This window comes from Garra rufa, chromosome 7, assembly GCF_049309525.1.
Source record: "Garra rufa chromosome 7, GarRuf1.0, whole genome shotgun sequence".
NCBI classification, from domain to species: Eukaryota; Metazoa; Chordata; class Actinopteri; order Cypriniformes; family Cyprinidae; genus Garra; species Garra rufa.
Genome location: NC_133367.1, coordinates 2481198 through 2502640, shown reverse-complemented (window position 1 = coordinate 2502640; position 21443 = coordinate 2481198). Strand labels below are relative to the sequence as shown.

General features: G+C 41.7%; 1 protein-coding gene across 1 annotated transcript; it reads right to left on the bottom strand.

Annotated features, from left to right (window-relative positions):
- Positions 1 to 1261: 1261 nt before the first annotated feature.
- On the bottom strand, positions 1262 to 20874 carry LOC141338938 (uncharacterized). The gene is made up of 4 exons (XM_073844553.1): positions 20769 to 20874; positions 15395 to 15721; positions 14706 to 15017; positions 1262 to 1407 (listed from the first exon to the last, which is right to left on the bottom strand). The coding sequence occupies exons 1-4, from the start codon at positions 20872 to 20874 to the stop codon at positions 1262 to 1264; spliced, it is 891 nt and encodes a 296-aa protein (XP_073700654.1).
- Positions 20875 to 21443: the final 569 nt, after the last annotated feature.

The following is a 21443-nucleotide window of genomic DNA, read 5'->3' as shown; positions in this document are numbered from 1 at the left end:
TTAGATATTGCTTAACTTAGTCATATGATGCAAGTATACAAATGAACCACAAAGGTCATACAGAGACCAATCATCCTCATATCTTGATTTTCGTGGTAATTCGAACTTGCATAATTGCATAAGCTACATCACACAGTGAAAACATGCACTATCAATGTGAAAGCTGGGAGTTGATCGTACTAGGCAAGGCAAGGCAAGGCAAGGCAAGGCAAGGCAAGTTTATTTATATAGCACATTTCATACACAATGGTAATTCAAAGTGCTGTACATAAGAGGAATTAAAATCACAATAGCATAAAAATCATAGTCATAAAAATTTTAAATAATAATCACACAAACAGATTTAAGAACATTTTAAATGATTTTAAAATTGATTTAAAAATTAATTAAAACAGTAGAAATGATTATACATAAAATAATGCAATCTGTTCGGACGTAGCACAGTGCTCATTCAATAAATGCACAACTAAACAGATGAGTTTTGAGTCTGCATTTAAATGTGTCTAATGTATTAGCACATCTGATCTCTTCTGGAAGCTGGTTCCAACTGCGGGCGGCATAGTAGCTAAAAGCGGATTCCCCTTGTTTTGTGTGAACCCTTGATATTAAATCTGTGTATGTGGCGCACTGCATAGCTATTCAAATACATATCGTTTTTATTCCTCCAAGAGGTCTCAGACATCATAAATGTAATAAAACATGGAGAGAATCCCAAATCTCAGAGTAAGAAAACTTTATTGATAAATGCATGCAGATGCATGTGGCTAATAGATAGCACTAGTACTAAAGTGATATCTAAAAATACAAAAAGAGAGTGCTTTTGTTTTATTGTATTCTTATTTAGCCAGTAGAAGAGCTTCAGTATTAAAGATGTCCGATCTCTACAATAATATTACCAAGACTACACTACCTTTAAATGTGATTTGAGGTGATTTAAAAATAAAAATCTCCAATCAAACATAAAACATTAGTGTGTAAAAAAAAAAAAACAATAAATAGGAAAGCATCTTATACTAACTAATCTAGCGTAAGCAATGCAATATTTGTTAATCATCAGTATTTATCATGACAAACACTCGCATTTACTTTTAAGTGTTAATGGGAAAATACATTGTTGTTTGTTCTCAAATTTTCTTCTATAGTGGAAATGAGCCTCCTAAAACAATCATATATACCAGAATGTAAATAAAACCATTACAAATAAATTTAGAAGATTAATACATAATAAATGAAAACGTTATATGAGAAATTACATCATCAATCATGTGGTGTGAATATGTCCTTGATCTTGTTCAGCTCTTCTGGATCTGATGTCATAAACCAGAAGAATGACAGTAGCCACGCCCACCAGAGCAGAGAGGACCAATCGGATCACAGCTTCAGTAGGACCACAACAGTGGACAGAGTCTGAGGAATAAAAACACCAAACTGCGATCAGCTCAGTCAATAAATGTTAATATCAGCAGTGCTGCCGTACCTGAACATGTGTGACAGAGCTCAGTGTTGAGATGTGTGGTCTTGTTGGTGAATGAATAAGCCACAACACAGCTGTAGGAATCATCCAGACACTCAATCTCCAGAGGTAGAGAGAGACTGATGTTGAGATCAGACTGGATTCTGGATAATAAACGGTTTCCTTTGTACCAAGAGAGAGTCACATGGCTCACATTCATCACTGAACACACCAGTGAACAATATGGTGAGTTGAGATGATGAGATGAAGAGTTACTTCTAATGACAGGAAGAGGCAGACGAGCTGAAAACATGAAAGCAAAGAGATAAATGAGGATGAATGAAGATATTCAAGAAGACAGAGAAGAAAAATTGAAAGGAAAGACTGATCAAAAGCAGAGCATTCAAAACAATCTGATACAAACTGCTCAAACAGAAAACTTAAATCACACACTGAATCTCAATGAAGTAGGTGGTAAATGTTTTATGAGTCATTCATTCATTCATCCATTCATTCAATCTATTCAAATGACAGATTCATTCAGGAATTAAGTAAATTATTTGCTTTATGAATGGGTCATTGAATCATTGGTTCACCCGATTAGTTCAAAACGTGGAATCATTTAGAAACTGTGTTGATTTAAAGACACATAAAAGTCCTGCCATGACTTTAATAGGTAATACCCCCAATGGCAAAAGTGAGCAAAGGTAGACACTATTGTGCTTAAAATATTACACAATATTAGATTTATATCTCAACTGTTGTAGAAAATAATACCTGCACCCATGTAATATCACTTATCAATCGATATAAATATGAGACAAAACATTTTTTTGCCATAGCATATTGAATTTTAGTGGCATGGGAGTTGCTTCCCTGCAACATGTTTGTCAACAGTCAACATTTAAATGATTAGGTACTTTACATAAAAGCTGAAATGAAAACATTCAAAATAAATCTCACCCTTGACAATGACAATGTAGCTTTTCCTCATACGGTTGTGTCACGGATTGGCCAGGTTCTACTCCCTCACTCACTCAACGATCACAGTCACCTGATTACTAATCAGACGCACCTGAAACCAATCACCAGCACCACATATAAGCACACCACACACCTCACTCAGTGTCCGGGCTCGTTTTCACGAAGCGGACTCATTGTGTTTCTCTGTCGAGTTCACAAACATCAAAGACATACTTACCTCGCTATTTACCTGTTGAAACTTACCTGTTGTCTCATCTATTCCAGTACGAAGTCTGTTCTCTGTTCCAGTCAGCTGTGGTCAGCCATAAGCCTGTTCGTCTATCACCAACGGTGTGTGTGTGTGTGTGTGGGTCGGAGTCCTCCTCCCGTCGTTCCTGGAAAGGAAAAGGATCTGTATTCAGTATTCATCTCTAGTCAACGAATATCATACTTGGACTGTTGATACTTACCTGGTTCTGCACGTCATCTTATCCACAACGCTCTGCTGATAATAAACATTGTTATATTGATCACTTACCTCTCTTGTTTGGTCTGCTTCCGTAACAGTTAGCCCGGACCAACACAGTATCAGCATGAGCAATCGGGACCCGTTTCAAGAGCTGGTGGATTCGCTCAGGAAGGTTTTGTTGGCTAGTCATGCCACCACTCCAACTTCAGCTCATCCCACCGCACCACCGGCACCCAGCACTTCTTCGGCTCCCGTGAACGTCCCTTCCAGTCCCATGGCCCGACCAGCGCCCTACTCTGGCGGGGCGGAGGAGTGCAGCGGATTCCTGTTACAATGTTCATTGATATTCACAATGCAACCTGCTCTCTATCCCACAGATTCTTCAAAAATAGCCTTCATCACATCTCTGCTTACCGGACCAGCTCTCAAATGGGCGGACACGTTGTATCAACAGGCCGGGCCGGCAACCCATTCGATCCAGGCTTTCGTCGCTCATTTTAAAGAGGTTTTCGGACGTTCTGATGCAGAAGTATCCGCAGGAGAGCAATTGTATCATCTAAAGCAGGGAAGTATGACGACACAAGATTACTCCCTGCGTTTCCGCACTTTGGCCGCTGCCAGCGGATGGAATGAGCGATCGTTACTGACCACGTACCGGCTCGGCCTAGAACCCAATCTCCGGATGCAGTTAGCTGCTTTGGACGATTCCATGGGATTGGAGAAGTTCATTCAGCAGTCACTTCGTTGTTCAGATCGTCTAAAATCCTACCAAGACCAGTCCGCCACTACTGCACTCCTCCGACCAGTTACATCCGCCAGCCCTCCAGAACCAGAACCAATGATCCTGGAATCAGGAAAAATCTCTGCAGCTGAGCGACAGAGAAGGCTGACCCGGGGTCTTTGCATGTACTGTGGGGCTGCGGGACACGTGCGACTCAACTGTCCTCTGCGTCCTATACGATCTTTGGTGAGTGTAATACGTTCTGAATTGGATAACATGCATCCTCTGACTACCAATGTTCAGTTAACCACCCACACTTCCTGTGTTACAGTCGCAGCCCTCATCGACTCCGGGTCAGCGGGAAACTTCATCTCTAACACCCTCTGTCGCCAGCTCCAGCTACGCACCCAAGCCTCAACCACCATCTACCAGATTCAACCGATAACTAACCGGATCAGCTCACGGACCCGTATTCACCGGAAAAGTGAACCCATCATCCTACAGATTGGAGTTTTGCACCGTGAGGAGATTCAGTTTCTGGTTCTGGAGGGAGCTACTATGGACGTCATCTTGGGGCGCCCGTGGCTGGTGAAGCATGATCCCATCCTCTCTTGGGGCACAGGAGAGGTGATAAAATGGGGAAAAGAATGTACCAACCAATGTTTCCCAGATCTTCCACGTCCTAGACACAAGATACTACCTGTCAACGTCACCTCCGTCGAAAGTCCTGTTGAGAAGCAGTCAGTCCAGATTCCTGCCATTTACTCGTCGTTTCAAGACGTCTTCTGCCCCAAGAGAGCTTCCCAGCTACCTCCACATCGGCCATGGGACTGTGCCATTGACCTAGTTCCGGATGCTCCAATGCCCAGAGGTAAGATCTACCCGCTGTCGCTTCCGGAGACCAAGGCAATGGAGGAGTACATACAGGAGGCTCTCGATCAGGGTTACATCCGACCATCAACATCACCCGCAGCATCCAGTTTTTTCTTCGTGGCAAAGAAGGATGGAGGGCTGCGGCCATGCATCGATTACCGCATACTCAATCAAGGCACCATCAAGTTCCGGTATCCCCTTCCTCTCGTCCCTGCGGCCCTCTAACAACTACGCACTGCCAGGGTGTTTACGAAGTTGGACCTCCGCAGCGCGTACAACCTCGTGAGGATACGTGAGGGGGACGAGTGGAAGACTGCCTTCGTGACCCCTACTGGCCACTACGAGTATTTGGTCATGCCCTATGGTTTGGTCAACGCCCCCTCCGTATTTCAGAACTTCATTCACGAGGTACTCCGGGAGTTTCTGCACCACTTTGTCGTTGTCTACATAGACGATATCCTGATTTACTCCCGGAGTGAGGCCGAACATCGCCTCCACGTTGCGGAGGTCCTTCAAAGATTACGGGATCATCACCTGTATCTCAAGGCGGAAAAATGTTCATTTCACCTACCAGCAGTACACTTCCTTGGATACGTCATCGACCAGAAGGGGGTCCGTATGGACGAGAGGAAGGTATCTGCAGTTGTATCCTGGCCAGAACCCACCACTATCAAAGAGCTTCAACGATTCTTAGGTTTCGCCAATTTCTACCGCCGGTTTATCAAGAACTACAGCATCATCACTGCTCCACTTACCAGTCTACTCAAAGGAAAACCACGAACCCTACTCTGGAACCCTGACTCGGCCGCAGCCTTCCATAACCTCAAGGAAGCATTTACACAGGCACCTCTTCTAACCCATCCTGACCCTGATCTCCCTTTCGTGGTAGAGGTGGACGCATCTACTACCGGCGTGGGAGGGATTCTGTCACAACATCACGGTACTCCTCCATTGCTTCATCCCTGTGCCTACTATTCCCGGAAGCTCAGCCCTGCGGAGAGGAACTATGACATCGGCAACCGCGAGCTCCTTGCCATCAAGCTCGCTCTGGAGGAGTGGCGACATTGGCTAGAGGGATCCAACCACACGTTCCAGGTGATAACAGATCACAAGAACCTACAGTACCTCCGAGACGCCAAACGGCTCTGTCCCCGTCAGGCAAGATGGTCCCTGTTCTTTTCCCGATTCAACTTCACCATAACCTACCGGCCAGGATCCAAGAATACCCGAGCTGATGCTCTGTCTCGCATCCATGATTCTCACGACTTGCCTGACACACCCACGACCATAATCCCCGAAAACATCATCGTTCAACCCATTGAATGGACCAACCCGCCAGCTGTCGCCACTCCGGAACCCAGATCTCCGCCGGGCTGTCCACCTGGTCGCAGATTCATCCCTAGGACCCAGCGGGTAGATCTAATCCATTCTACACATACCTCTCTGGGCACTGGACATCCAGGGGCCAACAACACTCTCTCGCTGCTGACGGACCGCTTCTGGTGGCCGCACATGGCAAGGGATGTGAGGAGGTATGTCCAGGGATGTAAGGAGTGTGCAATGTCCAAGAGTCCACGTCATCTGCCTGCTGGGAAACTCCATCCCTTGCCTGTGCCGAACCGCCCCTGGTCACACCTGGGAGTTGACTTCATGACAGATCTCCCCTCATCTGACGGTAACACCTGCATCTTTGTTATAGTTGATCGATTTTCAAAATTCTGCCGTCTGATACCTCTGAAAGGTCTTCCCACAGCCCTAGAGTCTGCCGAACTGCTCTTCAACAAAGTCTTTAGGTACTATGGCATTCCGGAAGACATCGTCTCAGACAGGGGTCCACAGTTTATTTCACGGGTGTGGAAGTCTTTTCTCAAACTCCTAGGTGTGACCGTTAGCCTCTCCTCTGGATACCACCCTGAGACCAACGGGCAGACGGAGAGGAAAATCCAGGAGGTGGGGCGGTTCCTCCGGACATTCTGTCATGGTCACCAGGACTCCTGGAACCAGTTCCTGGGTTGGGCAGAATACGCCCAAAATTCACTGCGGCAACCCACCACAGGACTCACGCCATTCCAGTGTGTGCTCGGCTTCCAACCACCTCTCTTCCCCTGGAATGGCGAACCATCACAGGTGCCCGCAGTGGATTACTGGTTCCGGGAGAGCGAGAGAGTCTGGGACGAGGCTCACCATCATCTTCAAAGGGCAGTGCGCAGAACCAAGTCCACTGCAGATAAGAAGAGGATTCCTGGTCCCACATACACTCCTGGGCAGAAAGTCTGGCTCTCCACAAGAGACATCCGTCTGCGCCTGCCCTCGAAGAAATTGAGTCCCAGGTTTGTTGGCCCCTTCACCATCGTGGAACAGGTCAACCCCGTCACCTACAGACTCCAATTACCACCACAGTACCGTATCCACCCCACATTTCACGTCTCTTTACTGAAACCCTTTCACCCACCTGTGATTCCCTCCACAGAACCTGGTCAGGAAGAGGAACCCCCTCCCCCCTTGGTGCTGGAAGAGGGATCCATCTACTCGGTCCGAGAAATCCTTCTGTCCCGACGTCGTGGTGGTAGTCTTGAGTATCTCGTCGACTGGGAAGGCTACGGACCAGAGGAGAGGTCGTGGGTACCCAGAGTTGACATTCTAGATCCAGCCCTCATGGAGGAATTCCATCGTAACCATCCTGAATGTCCAGCCCCTCGAGGACGAGGTAGACCACCACGACGTCGGAGGCCTCGGCCCTCAGGAGCGGGCCCTGGGGAGGGGGGTAATGTCACGGATTGGCCAGGTTCTACTCCCTCACTCACTCAACGATCACAGTCACCTGATTACTAATCAGACGCACCTGAAACCAATCACCAGCACCACATATAAGCACACCACACACCTCACTCAGTGTCCGGGCTCGTTTTCACGAAGCGGACTCATTGTGTTTCTCTGTCGAGTTCACAAACATCAAAGACATACTTACCTCGCTATTTACCTGTTGAAACTTACCTGTTGTCTCATCTATTCCAGTACGAAGTCTGTTCTCTGTTCCAGTCAGCTGTGGTCAGCCATAAGCCTGTTCGTCTATCACCAACGGTGTGTGTGTGTGTGTGTGGGTCGGAGTCCTCCTCCCGTTGTTCCTGGAAAGGAAAAGGATCTGTATTCAGTATTCATCTCTAGTCAACGAATATCATACTTGGACTGTTGATACTTACCTGGTTCTGCACGTCATCTTATCCACAACGCTCTGCTGATAATAAACATTGTTATATTGATCACTTACCTCTCTTGTTTGGTCTGCTTCCGTAACAGGTTGGACTGTACTCCATAGTGTCCAGCATCTTCAGTTGTGATGTTTTTGATGGTTAGACACCCCGATTGACGATTCACCTTCAGTCTGCCCCTGAATCTCCCATCAAAATTATTTTTTATAGTGACTCTGCTAGCTGTTACGTTGACTTGAGCAATTAAGGTGCTTTTATTTCCAAACCACCACAGAATCTGATCATTATCCATCATTTCATTATGACGAGCGTGTAGAGTGACTGAAACTCCCTCTATCACTGATATCGCTGCATCTGCATCATCTTGAAATCAAACAGAAACATTATAGAGATAAATAGAGTCAACCGTTATGATGTTTCGGCACTACTGACTGTTGCTCCAAGATACATTAGGGGAGTTAAACTTTTATGGGATAAAAGCCAATCTGTTTAACCCAACATACTCATTATTTCTTACACTAGTGAGAAATTTAAATTTGATATGAATAATCAACAGAAGCAAACTCATGTGTGCATTAATAATTGCATCTTTGTGATGATTTTAAATAAAACTCTGATTTCCTGAAGCAGCAACTAAAGTTGATTTGAGCTCCACACAACATCATACACCAGAAAAAAACGTTTACTTCAGATGAGAATCATGTCACAACTGAAACCAAAGCCGCTGTGGTTTGAACTTAAGTGTTTTAGATTAAAAAAAAAACAATTAGAAAAAAAAAAAAAAACCTAACAAACACTGCATCTTAAGAAAGAACTAAAGTCGCACACATTTCAAACTCACCAACCAGACGCCACAAACACAAACAGAGCCAAAATCTGTAATACATCTTCAACGGTTTCAGTCCACAAATATGAAGTCAAAATCTTTAAAACTGGTTCAGTGATAAAATGACAGATGGTTTGATGTGAGGTTGACCTGTTGTAAAGTCATAAGAAACTGCGCTGTCGGCTAAAATAACCACACACTTTTAAGTGTTAAAGTGTCACAACACCCCCCTGTTTCAGAGGTGCTTTTTCACACCTCTGGTTTGAAAAACTTTCCGAAAAGGGGCGTTGTTCACTGGGGGTAAGGGGTGGGGATAGAATGTGGAGAGGAGGCGGAGACTGCATTAAAGGAGGAGAGACAATAAGTGAATACATTCTGCTAATTTGCACACCGACAATGTAAACACACACACGTTGGCAAGATGGACAGCAATGCCAAGAGCAGCAGCTACAACGGTTCTGAGAGCAGTGTGGAAGTGGAGGACTTCTCCCCACCAGAATCCCCACAATAAATAAAATTATGTATTTGCAACGAATGGTAGTTTCTCTGCTTCCTAAACTTGTACATAAACCTAAATACATTAATTTGCTGTCATATAATCACGATAAACTTAAAACAGACATATTGGGGTTTCATGAAGACACACATGATACAAAATATTTTACCTTTATTGATTTAATGACATTTGGATGATAAGTAAAATATAACATAACATTAGCATTTACAGTCCTCTGTGGAAGCTCGTCACAATACTTTAACGAAAAACTTTGATCATGCCCGATCATTAAACTTAAGGGATGTTGTTCAAGATAACATCATATAATATACATTCAAATAAGATGTGCAAATCAAACATGTACCATATTTGTGCAGATAGCAGAATCGAAAGAAACTGGGCTGGCATCTTTGTTCAAAAGAAGACGATCCGCAAATCCGGATTCCACAAGTCCCCAATTCAAAAAACCGGTACGAAAAGTTCCTTACAGACAAATTTGCTGTGTGTTTTCGTAGGACTGTGCAACCCAGCAGCGCGCGCAATAGCTCATGCAAAGCACGGTGCAGAGATTGGATTAGACGAGTCTGTATATCTGTAAACAACTCAAAAAATGTGTTTTAGGGTTTTGTGACCCTTTAATGCATGTGAACATCCAGCTGTCTCTTAGTCATGCTGTCATTGTCAATTTCAGTTACACTGGGCCTTTCCTTCCTGTAGATAAAATCAATCAGTTTCAACAAAAATAAACTGACTAATAAGATGATCAGTGATATATAGATAAAAGTATCTTTAAGCAGCCGTTTGATCTGCTCATGAGATCATGAGAGTGTTTGGCTCTGCTCTCTCTTGAAACTGTCTTCAGCTTGTTTGTTCTTCATTTCTTATCAAATGTCTGAATTGTTTCTCCTCTCAGACTGATCTCAGAGTTTCTCTAATTGGCTTTATGGAGCAGGAACATCTCAGGGCTGAGATTCAAAACAACAACCTTCAGTCTCAGTTGAAACTGACTACATTCAGCACTGATAAAGCTTCAGATTTCACTCTTTGAGGAAGAGGCATATAAATATGAGATAATGTTCAGAAGCTAATATCTTGGTTACGTAACCCTCATTCCCTGATGGAGGGAACGGAGACGTTTTGTCGAATGATACAACACTAGGGGTCACTCTTGAGATCCCGAACACCTCTGATACTTTGAGAAATGCCAATGAAATTAGGTGTGCAGATTTGCCTAGCTGGCACGATTCCGAATATCCAGGTATAAATAGGCCAGCGTGTGATCTGCTCATTTGTCCTGTTCTGAGGAGCCGACATGATCTTATGTTTGAGAGTTAGCATCCTGAACGGGAGCTTGTGCGGGGCCCAATTCAGGACTCTCAAATCTAGGGTTGGTCGAAGTCCACCAACTTTCTTTGGTACAATGAAGTAGGAGCTGTAAAACCCTTTCTTTATTTCAGTTCAGGGGACCAGCTATATCGTGCCCTTCGCAAGAAGGGTTGCAACTTCCGCCCGAAGAACCACAGCATTCTTGCCCTGAACCGTGGTGAATAGATTGTCGTTAAACTTGGGTGGCTGCCTTGCAAATTGTATTGCATAACTGAGGCGGATGATTTTGAGAAGCCAACGTGAGGGATTGAGCAGCATGAGCCAACCCTCTATTTCACGAGGTCCCACTTACTGATTATAAACAGAGTAAAAGGATAAGCGTATTTGGCGTGCTGTCCGGGAAAGGGATCCGAGCTCGAAATTCGTTCCCGAGCGCGGGGCACTCCCCCTGCCCGGGGAGAGGGTCCGAGCTCGGCAATCGGCCTGAACCGAAGAGCCCTCCCCTGTAGAGAGGAGACGGGGTGGTGGAGGGATGTTGAAAAACGTGAGATAGGAAAGGTAAGGCTGCTTTGTTTATTTATAGGGATTCCTTTTAACACCAATTGGATAAGGCGTGATTACTGATGATGCATCGGCCGTGTTAATAATCTGTGAGTGCTCCTCCCGAAATTTGTTAATAAAACATCACTTCACGAGTTCCCACTTACTGATAATAAACAGAGTAAAACGATAAGCGGGAGAGGGCTCCGAGCTCGAAATTCGTTCCTGAGCCCAGGGCACTCCCCCTGCCCGGGGAGAGGGTCCGAGCTCGGCAATCGGCCCGAACCCAAGAGAACACAACAATGAATATGATGATAATCATGATGATGAAGATGAACAGTCTCTGCTGATGATGGGAATAGGCAGACGAGCTGAAAACATGAGAGAACAAAGATAAATGAGTAAGAATGAAGATATTCAAGCAGACAAGGAAGAAACATTGAGAGGAACTAAGACTGATCAAAAGTAGAGCTTTTAAAAGCAATCTGATATACAGAGTTGAATATAAATCTGGCTTTTAATGTAAAAACTTAAGGTTATTAGTTATTTTAAATCATTGATCATAATAAGATAATTCATTAGATCCAGCTGTAATTAATAAAACAACTGAAACTGATTTTTAACTCACCGAAGACAGTGAGAGCAAAAGGAAAGCTGCTTAAAAACTTGTTCTGTAGTTGATAAACTCCGTCATCTTCAGTTGTGATGTTTGTGATGGTCAGAGATCCAGTTTGATTGTCCAGCTTCAGTCTGTCTCTGAATCTCCCATAAGGAATATTTAGTAGTGAGAAGAAGTGGGAGGCTGAAAAATCATTAAGGAACAAAAGTAAGTCTGCTGTGTGTATATATACCTCTTATCTTGTTAATTGAGTTGATTACTGAATGTGCTCATTTTAAATCTTGTGTTAATTGGGTTATTTATCTGAACGTGCTACCCCTGAACTTTGTTAATAAAGCATTTAAAATCACTTTGATGAAAAAATACTAAAATACTTTTATTAATTTAAATGTGAAGTTAATATTCTAAAGGCAGTTCAAAGACAAATGTTAAATGAGAAGAACAATAGATTCATGTGTGGAACAATAACTACATTAAAAAGACTTACTTCAATGTTTAACGTCACACTAAAACTAATGCTGTTGAGTATCTGAGCTTCATATTTATTTTATTTAATCAATACCTGCATTCAAACCTGATCTAACATTTCTTTATGAGAATAGCAGTGAATGTTAATTCTCTCTAACTAATTTAACCAGTAATGTGTTACCTGAACAGAAACAAATGAAGCCATAAAACCACATTTCAAACTCAGCACAAAACTAATTTGAGAAACATTTTCTTCATCGGTTCACTGAAAGTCCAAGATAGTGATGCTTAAAAAGTCTGAAAACACTGAACTGTGATATTTATCTGCTGAATCTTCTCTCATCAGGATTTAAACTCGGTCTCAGTTTCCTTTGCCAGAGGAAGTCATGAAAACCATCAAGCTTTTTGATCTTACTTTTTAAATAAACGTACGCCCGGCATGAGTGAAATGTTCCTTGGGTGTTAAATTAGATCTATCTATCTATCTAGTGTGTGACACTGATGTGTGTACAGATAAAACATAAGAGAAAAAACCTTGCACGCTCCATTTTGACTCAAAACCCAGTAAATTACACAAATCTGTAAATGTAATTGTTAATGTAGCCTCTAAGATTTGGTCTTCGGAAAATGTGATGAGCCATGATTGAGCTGATAATCTGATCTCAGCGGAATTTGGTATTTTATCTGTGCTTGTGTCTTATTTTTGGTATTAAATCTGTGCACAATTACTTTTAAAAGTTTGCTTTGGTCTTTTCTTCTGGAGAAGCTGAGAGACCTGACTCAGTGATTTCTAAAATGATGATGAGCTAACACCTTACATAACAACTTTCCTATTTTTTACTGCAAACGTAACAAGGACTAGAAAATTACACTCAAAACTGCCGGCCCTGCCAGTAATTTTAACAAAGGTCGGAAAAAATACACTCAACATTTTATTGTAAAGACGTCTCCAACAAAACAAAACAAACGTCCTTTAAAGCGCCTCCTGCTGGATGAACCGTCGAGAGGAAAAACATTCACAGACTGACACGCTTTCGCTGTTATTAACGTCCTACATCTAAGTTCTTTGTTATCTTGATATTAAATTACAAGTAAACACCGCTGTGAATATGTTTGTAATACAGCTACTAACTGTCTAACTCTTTCTCTTTACTTGAGCACATAGAATCGCACAAATCCCATTCATCTATCGGTGTTTACCCATCTATGAGGATCACAGATTATTTTAAAGATGATGATGCACACTTTTTTTTAATTATATTTATTTGTTATATTTGTATTATTTTTGAATGTTATGACGCTATTAAGAAAAAATAACATTAACAGGAATCGCAATTATGTTTTAGCCGTTGTGGTATCCTGAGAACTATTGTCATGTAAAACACTTCTTGGAGTGACCACTAAGTGTCAAAACTTTGTTAATGTGATCTTACCTGTTTCTGAGTCAGAAGCAGCTAGTGGAGTTTTCTGGCTATTCCACCAGGAGGCGCTCAACATAGTAAATTTAATAAAACATGAGATACTTTTGACGCTCAGAGTGAGAAAACTTTATTGATCAAGTCAGACAAACAGAGAGAAAAAAAACATGATATTAAGTAATTCAGTGTGAGCAAAGCAATCTTTGTTAATCTGTAGTATTTATCATTCAGGATCACAAACTTATCAAAAATCAATTGAAAATACACCGACAAAACAACAAATATCTACAATTATACTCGAAACCGTAATAGAGTCAGAAGCAGTTATTGTGATCATTAGTACATGATTTGCGAGGAAACAGAATCTAAGAGTTTGATCATTGTTCTGTGGGGAAACACGTGTAAATCACCTCCGTCAGATCAGATTGCTGTAACACAAATGCAAACACAAATGAATGAAGTCATTCATATTAAATAAATAACTTTTGCTGCAGATTCATCATGAGGATTGATAATGCATTGGACCGGAGCATCGAGTGGAGTATTGTGGGATATAATGAGTGAATATTATGGCATATGAGTCAGAGTTGCTTGCACTGAATGTTGGTTTTGTGTCTTTAAGGACTTTTAATATGACATTTTCCAGCACAAGAGCAAAAAATAAAACCAAGCAACATGATTGACTGTTGAAACCACAAAACACAATCAACACATAATATACCACACTCTTATATATGTCTGATGAGTTTGTGAAGTAGTTTGCAGTGATACACATTTTATCTCAATATAGCCAACTATTGCAATGCGCTATCTATGCAGTTATTTTGAACTGTAAGAATAAATGTAAACATCATTGAAACAGCACAGAAACTCTTACCATTATTAGTCCAGTGTGTTTGTAGATTTTTTCAGCCGTTTGAGTCTTGTCTTCATGAACTGTAATGACAGACATATTCAATCAAAACATGAAGAATATTGTTGATTCACAATAAGGACTTTTTTTTTTTTTACAGATGTGTGTGCTGTAGATTCACTTGACCTGTGTCTCTGTGTTTCCTGCAGATACAAAACATCACAATTACAGCCACAATCACCAGAGATCCAGCAGCAAAGGTCAGCACTAATATCGGAAATATTGTGCCTGCAGAAGCTGAAGGAGAAAGTGAAGTAAGATATAACATAGGAGGTGTTGGAGACTCTGATAGAGGCTATAATGGAGTATGTGGGTCTGGTGCTGTAACTGCTGAGACAGTCATTAGTGTCTGATCTACAGCGAAAGACAGACATCAGCTCAGTAAATAAACATATAATTGTGCTGACATACCTGAACATGGTTGACAGAATCCACTGATGTCCAGATGTCTTGTCTGGTTGCTGATGGGATTGTTGAGCACACAGTTGTAGGTGTTTCTATCCTGATATTCCACCTCCAGAGGTAGAGAGAGACTGATGCTGAGATCAGACACACTGGTGCTGGACAATAAACTGTTTTCTTTGTACCAGGAGAGAGTCACATCACTCACATTCACCACTGAACACACCAATGAACAATATGATGATGATGGTAATGATGATGATGATGATGATGATGATAAAGATGAACAGTCTCTGCTGATGACAGGAACAGGCAGATGAGCTAAAAAGTGAAAATAAAGGAATAGTAAGTAACAGGAAACTTTGTTTTTGTTCCAGCTCTGCTTCTCTGCGTAGATTATTGTGAATCGAGGTGCTGGATTACACGTGGATACAGGTCATTTTATCACATAAATTATACATTAACATTTAGTCATTTAGCAGATGCTTATATAAAAAAGCAACTTACGAGGAACAATGGAAGCAATCAAAATCAACAAAAAAGCAGTGATATGCAAGTGCTATGATAAGTCTCAGTTAGCCTAACGCAGTACACATAGCAAGGTTTTTTTTTAATGATTCATGAAATTACTACATTTATTAATTTAATTTATTTATAATTAGGACTCTCAGCACAAATAGCAGTGTGATATGACTCACCATGGACAGTAACACTGAATCTGTTTGTAGTCAGTTTTGTGCCTTTGATGATTATTTGATAAAGTCCAGAATCTGTGGTTCTGGTGTTTGTGATTGTCAGAGATCCAGTCTGATGATCCAGCTTCAGTCTGTCTCTGAATATCCCATCAGGACCATCAAATGTGTTGAAGCTTCCAGCGTCTTTATTGATTCGAGCTATAGTAGTCAGCGATTGTCCAAATGACCATATTATCAGTTCACGTGTCTGTATTTCAGTAACACCAGATTCTAGTGTGACTGAATCTGCCTCCATCATCATCTTCTCAGCATCTGTATCAGCAAACACACCTGAAGAACAAACATAAAAAAGATTAAGACTTTTAAATAAGGTTGATTTACTAAAGTAAACAGTTTGAAATTGAAAATGAATAATATCCAAATATCAAACTATTAACTCTACGTTGCTGTGGTTTTGAATAAAACTCTGATTTGATGCAGAGACATAATTTGATACATAAAAAACAACTTTAACTTCAGATAAGAATCACATCACGACTGAGCTGCTGCTGTTTGAGCTTCGGTGTTTTATATAAGGAACATTTTATGTAACACTGAATCTAAAAAAATAACTGAAGTCATGCACATTTCAAACTCACCAACCAGACGCCACAAACACAAACAGAGCCAACATCTGTGAAACATCTTCAACGGTTTCAGTCCACAAATATGAAAAGACAGTCTCTTTAAAACTGGTTTAGTAATAAATAACAGACAAGCTGATGTGAGGCTGATCTGTAGTAAAGTCATGAGGAAATCTACTGTCAGCTAAAATAACCGCACATCTACAAGTGTTCATGCGTTTGAACATTCAGCTCTTTTTTTTTGTTCATTTCATAATGCTAACTTGACCAATTTGAGATTATTTTGGCCGCAGCTTCCTGTTCTGTTCAGTTGCATCATTTTCAACAATAATAAACCGACCCATAACATGGTCAGTGACTAGAGAAGTTAAAAGTGTCTTAAAACAGCCGTTTGATCTTCTCATGAGATCTTGAGAGTGTTTGGCTCTGCTCTCTCTCCTGTTAACTCGTTTGTTGTTCATTTCTTATCAAATGTCTGAATTGTTTCTTTTCTCAGACTGATTTCAGAGTTTCTCTAATGGCTTTATGGATCAGGAACAGATCACTTGCTAGAACTGTGTGTAGAAAAGTCTTCTATGATATGAAAATATGATTTCATAAGTATGTAATGAGCTCTTTGGTGTTTGACTGCAGACTTTGCTTAGCAAAATCAGAGGACATGAGAATGTGCAATCTGCCTAGAAACACGGCAACAATTTTAAGCCTAAAGTGTGTAAGAATGAGGTGATTTTCAGTACAGACAATAACTGAGACACAAGCTGGCAGCAGCTGTGGTTGTTTGTTTCCAGACGGAGTGTAAGACTAAGGAGTGATTCAAGAAACATAAAAGTAGAGACTGAACTGAACAAACAGTCTTATCTACAGAAAGCCTTGTGATTAACGTTAATGTACCTGGACGGGTGACAGAGTTCAGTGTTCAGATGTGTAGTCTGGCTAATATTGCTGATGGGATTGTTCAGCACACAGCTGTAGGAATCATTCTGCTGAGATCAGACGCACTGATGCTGGACAATAAACTGTTTCCTTTGTACCAGGAGAGAGTCACATCATTCACATTCATCACTGAACACACCAATAAATAATATGATGATGTTGAAGGATCTTGTGAAGAGTCTCTGCTGATGACAGGAACAGGCAAACGAGCTGGAAAGAGAGAATAAAGGAACAGTAAGTAACAGGAAACTTTGTTTTTGTTTCAGCTCTGCTTCTCTGCACAGATTAATGCGAATCGAAGAGCCAGTTTACTCATGGACACATTTTTATCACATAAATAATGTTTTGTTTGTTTTTACAACTGGTGATTCCCTCAGAGGTTTGCTTTCAGTGATTTGTGACATTTTATCTTTGCACTGGGCACTTTTGTCATTTTTATGGCCTCTGAAATAAATATACTTTGCTCAGGGTTTTTTGTTGTTGTTGTTGTTGTTGTTGTTGTTGTTGTTGTTGTTGCTCAAACGTGACCCAGTTTAAAAAGTAGTATAAAAGTATGTTTTTCACAATGTATATGGAGGAAGAATGTTTTTGTTCATGCAGATTATTTAGCCATTGTTTTAATTTTGTTTTCGATATATATAAATATATGTAGTAAATTGTAAAAAAAATTATTAAGATAAGATTTTCATGACTAGGTGACTCGTCACTAGGGGATTTCGGAACTGAAAACACGCCAGAAAAAAGAACAGAAAAGGGGCTGGAAAAGCATGCTAGGTCAAAAGAGCTCATCACATGCATGGTGCTGTTGATGGACAAAGAGCACAGAGTCAAGAAAAGTATGGAGATATCTACACTTTCTAACACAGATCAACTTAAATGAAACCGATATTACACCTCAAGCATAACTGAGTTTCTCTGTGCAAATCAGCTGCTACTTAAAGTTGAGCATACAGGACTGGTGTGATCAGTGACAGACATTGCAGTTATGGTACATAGGAAAGACAAAAGCAACTGAAGATATAAAAACACATTTCAAACTGACCATCTATACGACACACGCAGAACAAAACAGTCCAAAACATCTTTAATGATTTCAGTCCACAAATCATACGAAAAGACAAAATCTTCAAAACTGTACAGAAATAAACTGACGGATAACATGTTAAAAGTGTCTAAAAGCAGTGTCTGGCATTATCATGCATTTTTTGAACCACCAACATTAAAGCATGTTCTATTACACCCCCAAAACAAAATCAAGACTTTGTAAACGAGCATAATAGGACGCCTTTGAACACAAACTTACCAACCAGACGCCACAAACACAGACAGTACAAAACTAATTTAATTGCTAATACCTCATTGGTCCACTGAAAACTTTTTGATATTAATGTAAAATGTCTGAAACACGACAAGGACATATTTATCTGGTTGTGTGTGAATCCTCCCCTAACCTTCATCACAGTTTATTTTCAGATGTCCATCCTCTTTTACATCAAGAAAATCAACAAGCTTTTACTGATCCTACATTTTCAAGCAGGCTGTCTGAAGCAATTTAAGTCAAAGTTAAGCAGAAATAAACAGGCTTGGTAATATGTCTCAGTGTTTTCCAATAGTCTGAAAATACTTCAGTCATCTTATGTGCATGTGTAACACACAATAAAAGCTTGCAGATCATCAATCTGTGTATTTTCAAATAAAATAAGTCTAATGTTTTGCATGCCTTTTGGGCAGTTTTTCACAAGCTTCTAGTGGTTTAGGTAACACTTCAGAATAGGGAAATGTATTAATTTGCTGCTTATTAAAAGGTTAGTAAGGTAGTTGTTAAGTTTAGGTATTGGGCAAAATTAGGGATGTAGAATAGGGTCATGTAGAATAAGGCATTAATTAGTACTCATAAATGGCTAATATTCTAGTAATATGCATGCTAATAAGAATAGTTAAGCTAGTTACGAAACACAAAATAAAGTGTTACCAAGGTTTCTTTCTCATTTGCTCCTCTAGCCAGATTTAGTATCTTCTAAATATTACTCAATATGCATATCTTTAATGTAACATCATCTATCACAGCATTTCTTTTTCAACACTATGCATTTCTGTATTTTCCTGATGTTAGGTAGACAAGCTAGAAAAAATGAGAGAATAGAGATAAATGAGGATGAATAGAGTTATTGAGGCAGAAGAGGAAGAAGCATAAGAGGAATCACGACTGATCAAAAGTAGAGCAGTATCTGTTGTGTACTCTGTACAAAAAAGGAATGCATCGTTCTGTTCACAGAGACTGTTCGTCAATCCTGATGAATGTCAGATTGTGATGTGTGATCGTTTAGTCCTGCCTGGACTAGGGGGAGGGCTTCGAGCTCTGCACTGGCCCGAACCCTATAAGCGCTCCCCCCTATGGGCTGAAGGTGAGGAGACGGGGTGGAGGAGGGGCGTTGACAAGACAAGAGATGATGAAGGTAGGATTGTTGTGTTATTTATAGGGATTTTTCCTGCGCTGATTGGATAGGGAGAGTGATTGCTAATGGTGAATTGGCCGTGTTAATTATCTGTGTGAGCTCCTCCCGAAATTTGTTAATAAAACATCACTTCACGAGTTCCCTCTTACAGATAATAAACTGACCGGAAGGTTGAGCGTATTTGGCGTGCTGTCCGGGAGAGGGCCTTGAGCTTGGTAGTCATTCCCGAGCCCGGGGCTCTCCCCCACCCAGGGGGAGGGGTTCAAGCTCAGCACTGGCCCGAACCCTATAAGCGCTCCCCAAAAGGCTAGTAATTAATCGCAGGACAGCAGCCAAATAGCCCCCCAAAAAGCTTGGACTTAAGGGATGCTGGACGTTCGTTGTAGTTGCGGGCGTTGGTGCATGGATGGAGAGGAGCTCCTGCGGGTACTGCTGGGGAAAAATAGGAAAAAACTCCTATGGAAAAGGGGACTGCTGCGGCAGTGGGGAACTACGAAAGGTGGATGAGGCTCCTGCGGGAGCTGAAGCTGCTGCTGAAGTGCGGGGAAGAGGGCTAGAGGCTTCAGCTGACGCTGCTGCTGCAGTGTGGGAAGAAGGCTAAGAACTCCTGCGGGAGCTGGCACTGCGATGCGGGGAAGAGGGCTAGAGGCTTCTGCGGAAGCGGGCTCTGCTGCGGCAGAGGGTAGTTATAGATAGAGGCTCCGGCGGGAATGCTGCTGCTGCTGTGTGGGTAGACGGTTAGGGGCTCCTGCAGGAGCTGACGGTGCTGAAACAGTGGGGAATTTATTGATAGCGGACGCTTCTGCGGGAGCGGACATTGCTGTTGCGGGATACGAAGGAAAGGTTAGAAGATCAAACTGAAAGGGGATGCTGTGGGATGGCTGGCGAGGGGCTGTGTGGATAGTGCATGTGGATGGGGATGACTGGGATATTTGCTTTAGCTGATTAGGGTCTGGTGGACTTCTTTGATGTGGGAGCGGTCTGATCGAATATAGCTTTTGAAAGCTTCTGACCACCAGCGTCCGAGAGTTTGGATTTGCTGCTGGGAGAGGCCTTTTTGGGCTGCTGTTGTTGCTGCGCCGATTCGAAAGGAACGGCTGGAGAAGTTATCAGCAGGGGTACCAGATAGGAGTATGACAGACTTGAGGTGCTTCTGAAACCAGAAACGGGTGACGGGACGGTTGGAGTCGTCTGTAAAAAGGGGGTCGGATGGGTTTTTTGATTGTGATTTCCTGAGCTGGAGGAAGGCTAGGAGGGTTTGAAATGGTTGGATGGGTGACTGGAGGTTGAAAATGTACACAAAATGGCCTCTCTTTGACTGGTCTGTTTTGCTTTGTTTAATAAAATAGGAAATGGTTTCGTTACCTGACACTGCTAGGTCGGAGATGGTTGGGTGGATGGCTGGGTTAAGATTAGATGTGATAGCGAGCTCAGAGAATCTGAGGAAGCTGAAGAAAGCCAGGATGAACATGGTGTCTAGCGTACAGGCGGTGTGGAAGGATTGGTAGCCTTTGCGGAGGATGGAGATGCATTTAGTTAACCCTCTGGGGCCGGCTATATCGCCGGCGTGACCAACCTACTTTTTTTAAGATCAGCGCAAAAGACACTAAAAATGCTCTGTCGGTTTAAGTCATACACATTAGAGATATACATCAATGGAAACTGTAAAGCGTGTACTTTTATTTGGGCACACTCAAAAGAACAGCAGAAAGTTGTGTTTTTTTATTTAGAATAAAGAAAACAAACAGGGTGATTTCTGTTTTCTCTGTCTCCGTGAACTGCTTTTAGAAATGCGTCACTTATATCATTCAAACACGGTGAATATTTAGCACACAAACATAAAAGTGGTATCTACTGAAAGCTTGAGATTTATGCTTTTAAACGAAGTAAGTTTTATCAAAAACAAATAATCTGTGATAAATTAATCTATATGAAACCAAGGAGATGTCTAGTCTATCCAGTTCCAACTAATTATCTCTAATGTGACCGCGCCCACTATCGCGAAATCTTTTGCCATGCAAATTAGCCATGTGCTGCAAG